The 9,008-nt window shown below is 45.3% G+C and overlaps 1 protein-coding gene across 1 annotated transcript; it reads right to left on the reverse strand.

Moving 5' to 3' along the window:
• Nucleotides 1-1,716: 1,716 nt before the first annotated feature.
• Sap18 (Sin3A associated protein 18) lies at nt 1,717-8,283 on the reverse strand. The gene is made up of 4 exons (XM_059273560.1): nt 8,122-8,283; nt 7,876-7,985; nt 2,796-2,918; nt 1,717-2,120 (listed from the first exon to the last, which is right to left on the reverse strand). Exons 1-4 carry the CDS (start codon nt 8,248-8,250, stop codon nt 1,967-1,969), a joined length of 516 nt encoding a protein of 171 aa, XP_059129543.1. The 5' UTR covers nt 8,251-8,283; the 3' UTR covers nt 1,717-1,966.
• Nucleotides 8,284-9,008: the final 725 nt, after the last annotated feature.

Here is a 9,008-nt window from a genome sequence, read left to right on the forward strand (position 1 = left end):
CACAGCACCTTTCCAGGGTAATGACTGTAACATTCCCAGATGAACTGCTTATTAAAATGACTTGTGTTTAGTATTAATAATACTTTGTGCTGGGTATAGTTCCCCCATGCCTTTGATCCCAGGATAGAAAGCAGAGGCAGGTCAGATCTCTGAATTCTAGGCCAGCCTGGTCTACATAGTGAGACCTTATCTCAAAAACAAGGGCTACAGAGAGTACTTGTTATTTTTTCAGAGGAGTTTGGTTCCCAGCATCCACATGCAGACTCACAGCTAGTTGTCTGTAGTGCCAGTTCTGGGGGTCTGACACTACCGTCTGACCATGCATCCACATGATAGACATATGCAGGCAAACACTTATACACATCAAATAAAAATTGTGTGTTCAGATGCTCTGTGGGCTAGTGAGATGGTTCAGTGGGTAAAGGTGCCTGCTACCAAGGCTGACACCCTGAGTTTGATCTGTGAGACTCAATGGTGGAAGCAGAGAACCAATTCCCAAGAGTTGTCCTGACTCACACTCCCCTTCCTCCAAACAAACAAATACATAAATGTAATTCATCTTGATCTTAGGTTTTAGCTTACTGCCCCTAGGAATTTCCTTATTTGGGGGGAAAAAACAATCTAATTTTTGTCTTCCAAGAATGGCTACCTGGTCAAGATTAATCCTAATAGGATAAATACTTTTAGAAGCTTATTTGATTGCCAGCCATAGGAAATCATAGCCATTGGCAAGTGTTTAAGGCAACAAACCAGACAGGCCGTCATTCTGCTACTCTTAACTGTAGCTGTAGGTGAAAACTACAGCCATGTATTTTAAGATTGGAGTTTGCAACTGTGTATGAATTCAATAAAGCAGGGTCAGGGTCAGTTAATCCAAATGCCTGTCTTGAACTCAAGAGGCACAGCCTTACCAAGTGGAGAGAAGTCAGTCACCGCACCTCAGCTATGGAGGTTTGGGATGGTGCTTGGCAGTACGTTCTGTGCAGTATCTGGGACAGCTAAGCCGTCCCACATAAGCTAGAAATCGGTAGGACAAGTCCAGTTCTTCATGTCAGTCACTATTTAACTCTCCCCCTCCTCACTCGCCCTTCACACACGTGCCAGCATGCACATTTACACATCTGATACTGAAACAAATGTACCTAGTCAGTGACTTACCCACTCAGCCATCTCACCTGCTGCTCTACAGGCACTCATCTAAAGCTTCCACAGTTCTCCAGCACTGCACAGGACACGCTTCCTTTCAGCTCTCCCTCCATTCTCAGCTCTCCCAGGTAAGCCTCACTGGAGCCTAGGCTCTGGCTCATTTCCTCTCTTGACTACGTGCATGCTTGGTGCCGAGGTCAGGAGAGGAGGGTCAGAACCCTAGGACTAAAGTAACAGAGTTGTGAGCCATCATGGGACTAGGACCTGGGTCCTCTGCAAGAGCAGCAAGTGCTCTTAACCTGAGCGTCTCTCCAGCTCTTACCACGTATTTTATCTTGGGTTACCAAAGTGAGTCAAACTTTTCCAACATAAATAAGATGGTTTCTTCAACTTGTCTTACTCACACAGGCCTACAGTCTAATGCCACAAACATATACTGCACCTTTTTATACAACCCCATGGCTTTCTTGTTCTGCCTCTTTAGGGCTTAAAATGCCCTCTGCTGCTTAGTAGAAATCCATACGTGGTGAGACTCTGTTCCCAGGTCTCCATTAACTTTCACACCTGGGCTAATTGCATACATGTATTTCACAATAGTTTTATATAGAATGCTAAGAGCACTTTTCTTCATATTTTACAGAAGGGCTTAAAACATACAGACTTTAATATACCAAAGTACATCCAACTCTAATTCCTAAATAAATGTGTTACAATTTGCTTAAAATTTAAAGGCTTAATGGCAAGGTTCAAGGGAGGAAAAGATTAAGTAAGTTTATTTTACAAACTGGCTGAAAAATAACTTCAAGAAAGTCAATAGAATTCAATACGGTCTCATCCGTCCTGAAGGAGGTGCCCGATTTGGAGGCGTGATGGCTATGTCCAGATAATCCCCTATTTGGAACTTCTGTGACTGCAGGGTCATGGAGTCATCAGTGCCCTTCCTGCCAGACATGGTGCTGCCAATCTCCTTAACTCTGCAGGAAAGGAAGTCAACTGTTAATAGACTAGAAATACATCAAGGGAACAGATGGACTAGAGAACATGAAATGATCTCCACACAACAAATTTACAGAATTAAAGTACTACATTCAAGCTAAGCCAGATCTGACTGTAAGGCTGCTGTGGATATCGCTCTGTATAAATAAAACACTGATTGGCCAGTAGCCAGACAGGAAGTATAGGCGGGACTAACAGAGAGGAGAATGGAGGGAACAGGAAAGCGGAGGGAGAGACTGCCTGCAGCCGCTGCCGGGACAAGGAAGATGTAAGGTACCAGTAAGCCACGAGCCACGTGGCAAAGTATAGATTAATAGAAATGGGCTAAATATAAGAGTAAGAGCTAGACAATTATAGGCCTGAGCTAATGGCCAAGCAGTTTAAATAATATAAGCGTCTGTATGTTTATTTTATAAGTGGGCGAAGGGACTGCCGGGGCTTGGCGGGACCTGGAGAGAAAACTCTCCAGCTACAAAGGCTATAGACACCACCACTGCCACTCAAGAGGGCCACTAAAGGGATCGGCATATTCCTGTAATTCCAACACTGAAGCCTGAAACAGACTGATAGCTTTTATGGGGGGGGGGGGGGGGGGAGAGGCATGGCTTTGCAAACTACAAAGATATCAGAAATTAAAGTAACAAGTCACCTACCGATATCCAGGTCTTTTAAGATCCATAAAAACAATTGCAAAATTGAAGTGTGTGCCCTTCTTTCTGGCTTCTGGGTAGACTTCCTTTACTAAACTAGTCAGTTCTTTCAAGGTTGCATCCATCCTAAATTTTTTGAAAGGATAATATGATTAATAAACATTAGTATAGCAAAGACATAAAAACAACAAGTTGTATTCCAGGGCCTCACACTATATGATTTACTGGCAAAATGGCCTAGCAGGGAAAAGGACATTTGTCACACAATCCTGGCAACCTGTGTCAACCCAAGCAAAGGTCAGAAGGAGAGAACCAACTCCACAATTGTGCTCTGACCTCTTCTAGCATTTCATGGAATGTGAGCAAACACAATAATTTAAAAAAATATTTGCCTCTGAATATTTCCTGTGGTGGCTTCAATGCTAAAAATATCAATAAATTAATCTTGTTACAAGTTTAAGGAAAGTCCCACATAACCTCTTCTAAAGCTACATAATATCATCTAGTCAGTGATGTACTTACCTACAAGAAACCAGTCCAAGTTATTCAACTACACAAACTGTTTTAATTTCTAAAATACATAATCTCTCATACATTATAGCCCCTGAAATTGGAATGCACCTTAGAATCAATGTGCTAAGATAGCATCTTCATAAGGATATGCAATTTCTTGTTCTCTCACAGAACCTTAATGATGGAGGTAGGCAAGATGGCTTAGCAGGTAAAGAAAGGGGCTTGCTGCCAAACCCGATGACCTGAATTCGATCCATGGAACCCACAGGATGGAAAGAGGGAAGTAACTCCCACCACCTGTCCTCTGACCTCTACACATGTACCATGACACTCCCATACGCCACATGTACACACACAAGTGTAATGAAAAGTTCCTGCCAGTGAGATGGTTCAGCAGGTAAAGGCACTTGCTGCACAAGCCTGTTGTCCTGAGTTCAAGCCCCAGAATTCTCAAGTAAATGTGGAGAAAACATTCCAAAAGATGCCCTCAGACCTCTACAAGTGCTATCATACTTGCATAGTACACAACACAACACAAAATAATAAAAAGTCATTTTTTAATGATGGAATCCTAAAGCCAAGGACATGAAATTTTAAGACAAACTATGGGCTCCTTTTACAACATAAGCCATTATTAACTTAAAAATATTTATCTGAGCAAAAAAAAGAGGAATAGATGGGGGAGGGAATGGGAGGAGGGCGGGGAAGCTGGTTAGAATGTAAAATAATTAAATTTAATTAAATACACTTATCTGAACTCAGAACTAAAGATAGTCCTTTGGGCTAATATACACAATCTAGAACAAAATAACTGAAAACGTGAACACCTTAGCAACTTTTTTTTTTTTTTTTTTTTTTTTTTTTGGTTTTTCGAGACAGGGTTTCTCTGTGTAGCTTTGCGCCTTTCCTGGGACTCACTTGGTAGCCCAGGCTGGCCTCGAACTCACAGAGATCCGCCTGGCTCTGCCTCCCGAGTGCTGGGATTAAAGGCGTGCGCCACCACCGCCCGGCACACCTTAGCAACTTTTAACAATCTAGTTCCCATTTATATTGTTTCTGCCCATAACGAGAAAAGTGAAATGCAAGTCTAAACTTAAAACAGCATTTTGTGCAAAGTCCTAAAAAAACAAACAACAACAACAACAAAAGCAGGCAGAACATTAGACACTTGAGAATGAGAACACTGATGTAATAGTACCAAGGAAGAGAACCACAGAGCCCATTGCATTTTCACTGTGAACTTTACAAATCCACACCACCATAAAGTACTTGGGGTGTAAATACCCAGGATGACCACATTCTCAATATTCCCGTACTAGAATTCAGTCTTTCAGAACATGCCTTCTGCTAGCCCGATTTAAAAAAAAATTACCACCACTCATTTAGCTGCCCAATCAATCGTCCTAGTTTAAGCCTTTCCAAGTCTTCTTCCCTTCTTCATCTTGTTACACACATTCTGGTTATCTCTAGCTCTTAAACACAGATAAAAACCCATTTCCCTCCTCGTTCAGCTGTGCTCAGTTCTTTTCTAAAGTTTCCAGGCTTTTTTGTCTTTGTGGTTTTCTGACCAGGCCGTCATGCACAGAGCCAAGCAACTTACCATTGAGCTACTCCCTCAGCTCCAATCTATAAACTGCTGTGGAGTGGCACCTGTTGTCACCTCTAGGGGACGGTCTCTGCATGCTCAGTACAGCACAGCATGCCAATGCCTGGCACCTGCTAAGTCCCAGCCTGTCAGGCTAATAAGTGACTTATTAGTCACTTATCATAGTCACCAAGAAAGACATTCCTTGTATTATCATAGAGATACACGTTAGATCAGCAAAGGCTCCCACAAGCTGGCATCCCTCCCTCACTCCAGGCATGGCCCACCTGTTTCCTGCCCACTGGGAACAGACAAAGCAGTGGTACAAACACACTTAAGCAGAACAAGTAAGTATACAAGCCCAGAACCACAGGGAAAGATATTTCTACAAACAGGCTGGAAGGTCTCCCCTGTCTTTTGCCATGGGAATGTTCCAGACCAAAGGCCATTTTATGAATTGCAGAAAGAATGTATATGCATTACTTTTCTAGAATGTAATGAATTATAGCCCAATTCTTACCAATTAAAAAATAATCAGTGCTATTAACATTACTGTGGGCCTCTCTAAGCATGTCTGCAATACAGAAAGAGGGATTTTGGAAAAGATTGACTTTTTGTTTTAGGTGTATGAGTATTCAACTTGCATATATGTTATATGCACCATGTGTGTGCCTAGTGGCCAGATGAGTGCACTGGATGACCCTGTACCCGGAGTGTCTGTCTACGTGGGCCAGATGAGTGCACTGGATGACCCTGTACCCGGAGTGTCTGTCTATGTGGGCCAGATGAGTGCACTGGATGACCCTGCAGCTGGAGTGTCTATCTACGTGGGCCAGATGAGTGCACTGGATGACCCTGTAGCTGGAGTTACAGGCTATTATGAGCTCGCCAACATGTGTGCTGGGAGCTGAACTCTGGCCCCCTGTAAGAACTATTATCCTCAGCTCTCTTTCAAGGGCCTAAAAACCTTTTTTCTTTTCTTCTTTTTTTGGGGGGTGGGGAAGGTTTCAAGACAGGGTTTCTCTGTGTAACAGCCCTGGCTGTCCTGCTGTCCTGGAACTTACTCTGTAGATCAGGCTAGCCTCAAAGTCAGAGATCCGCCTGCCTCTGCCTCTCAAGTGCTGGGATTAAAGGTGCGTGCCACCACCACTCGGCCTAAAACTAAAAAAAATTTTTAAAAGGTATTGTGGGGGTTGGGAGGAGGGGTACTGAAGAGCTGGCTCGGCAGTTGAGAGCACTCGATGCTCTTGCAAAGACCCTGTTTCAATTCCCAGCACTGACATGGCAGCTTACAACCATCTGTAACTCCAGTCCAGGGATCCAACACCCACTTCTGACCTCAGTGGGCACCAGGCATTCATGTGGTGCACACACATACATGCAGGCAAAACAGCCATACACATAAAAAAATAAAAAATTGAAAGATATCATACTGAAACTATGACATAAAAACATATAGTTCATGCTAAGTATATTTCAAATAAAATCTTATTTTCTCAGAAGAAATGTAGTTCACTGTGTAGTCAAATGAGTTGTAAAACTTTAGATAAAAAGACTCACGCTGCCGGGCGGTGGTGGCGCACGCCTTTAATCCCAGCACTCGGGAGGCAGAGCCAGGCGGATCTCTGTGAGTTCGAGGCCAGCCTGGGCTACCAAGTGAGTTCCAGGAAAGGCGCAAAGCTACACAGAGAAACCCTGTCTCGAAAAACCAAAAAAAAAAAAAAAAAAAGACTCACGCTGTTACCTTCTTACATAATTTTGCAGCGGAATTTTACTCTGTCAGAATTCATATCCTATTCCACAGTTAACTCTGAAAATTTAAATTTTGCCTCCAGTGACCTTCAATGCTGGCATAAACTCTGAGGTGAGACAACTTTCTTTTGTTTTGAGGCGATTTAAAAAAAAAAAATTAAATAAGCTTTAACAATCTATGTAGGCCTGAATTTATCACCCGAAAGTCCTAAAAGGATACACTGCAGGATGTGCACAGGTTCTAAGTAAACACTACCTTCATTCTTTAAAATAAAAAACATGAGTATTCCAAGATTTTGCTATCCATGTGGTTCTAGAACAATCTCTACAGATACAGAGGTAACCCTCTCTGAAAAGCTGAGCTCACTGTATAGAAAAGCAGTACATTATATCCTGAGAATGTAAGGAAAGTACTAGCAAATTGGAAATCTTCTTTGTTGGGAGACACATGGAATTTTAATATTTGAAAAGTGGTTGACATTAAGCCATTACTGAATAGTTCTTCCCTATAAGTCCAATCACTACCCATTGTTTTTGGGGGGTGTTTGTTTGAGACAGTCTCTGTGTAGCCCTGGCTGTCCTCGAACTCAGATCCACCTGTACTAAGAAATTACTGCTTGATTAACAGGTGCAGAGTTTCCAGATGTGAAGTGTGTGAAAAGATTTTAGAAGTAGACGTTGCGCAACTTTCAAAAGTTAAAGTGGCAAATGTCGTGTTACATTTTACGACAAAAATATATTAAAATTAGCTTTTACTGCTTTTCAAAAGCCATTACGATGTTAATCCGACACAATACGAAGGACAAGCTCGTGTGGTCCTAGCTGAGCGGGCAGCAAGGCAGTAACGCAGAGTTAAAACATTTGACAAAACCTTTGAACAACCACCAAATGCTTTTACACCAAGTGCCAGTGCAGAAAGGACTCGGGTTTGCTGGTGCTTTTTAATTTCTGGTGCTGCGATACTTGGAGGCGTCATATTGCCGATGCTCTGATAACGCCACGCAACAGCCAACCCCCGACCATCTACCGTCCCACTACCGCATTTTAAACTACCTACGTGTTTTTGTACCCGGTGGCCATATGCTGAGAGCAACGCCGGTCAGTTCCTTCCAACCTAACATTTCACCACGGCTCCTAAAAGCGTTCCGGGGCGGGTAAGCCCGCTTCCCTCCCGCAGCAGAGCCCGGCCCCCCGAGGGCGCAGCCCGCCAGGCCCCAGCCCCGCGCGGCTCACCAGGTGTAGATCTGCAGCTCGCTCGAGGGCACGTTCCCGCGGGAGAACTCGTCCATTCGGTGGTGGCGGCCGTTGTTGGTGGTGAAGACCCGCAGCAGGAGCGGGCAGGTCTGCGGAGAGGCGGGGAGTCAGCCGCGGCCGCGCCACTCGGCCTTCCCGCCCACCCGTCCGCAGGCCGCGCCCGACCGCCTGCCTGCCTGCCCGCCCGCCCGCCGCCTCTGCCCCGCAGCGGCCCGCGGCCCGCACCTTCTCGCGGTCGATCGGCTTCTCGGGTTCCTTCTTAATCTCCTCCTGGGTAACGCGCGATTCCACCGCCATCTTCCTCCTTCGGCCCGGGAGACGCTCGCCCTGACCTCCGACCCCTGCGGCGAGCATGAGCTAGTCGTCTCTCGCGAGGAAAGGCACGAGGTTTTATAGCGGGCGAGTGGCGGGGCGGGGCGTCGGTCGGCGCAGGCGCACTTCCCTGTGTGTGGGGGGGGAGCCTGGGCGCGCCTGCGTGGTGCTCTGGGGAGGGCGCAGGGCACACGCATGCGCGGTGGACTACGCACGGTCTCTGGAAAAGTTGATTGTGTATTAGCTGTTTTCTTTACGTGTAGGTTCACAGCCCAGGTAGCTTTTTTGTTTTGTTTTGTTTTTGTTTTTTCGAGACAGGGTTTCTCTGTGTAGTTTTGGAGCCTGTCCTGGAGCTCGCTCTGTAGACCAGGCTGGCCTCGAACTCACAAAGATCCACCTGCCTCTGCCTCCCGAGTGCTGGGATTAAAGGCGTGCACCACCCCAGCCCGGCAGCCCAGGGAAGCTTCACGTGGCGTTTTCATACGTAATGATGAAAATGTGTAGCGAACACGAGAAGCTTAAGAACTTTCAGGTGATATATAAAGAATATGAGCGAGGTAGTGATATTGGTGATAAAGGGGGAAGGGACCCCTAAAGTAGACAGGTACTGCAAAGCCAGCCGAATATGACGCCTTTTCTGTAGGAGGTGGTGAAACTCTCTGTACTAGGGAAGTGAACGAATTGGGCTCTTCTCATGTCACATAGAATTCAAGTGAACCAGACCGGGTCGGGGGTGGTGGCGCATGCCCAGGGGTCGCCTTTAACCCCAGCACACGAGAGGCAGAGGCAGGTGAATCTCT

This window comes from Peromyscus eremicus, chromosome 9 (genome assembly GCF_949786415.1).
Source record: "Peromyscus eremicus chromosome 9, PerEre_H2_v1, whole genome shotgun sequence".
In the NCBI taxonomy this organism is placed as follows: Eukaryota; Metazoa; Chordata; class Mammalia; order Rodentia; family Cricetidae; genus Peromyscus; species Peromyscus eremicus.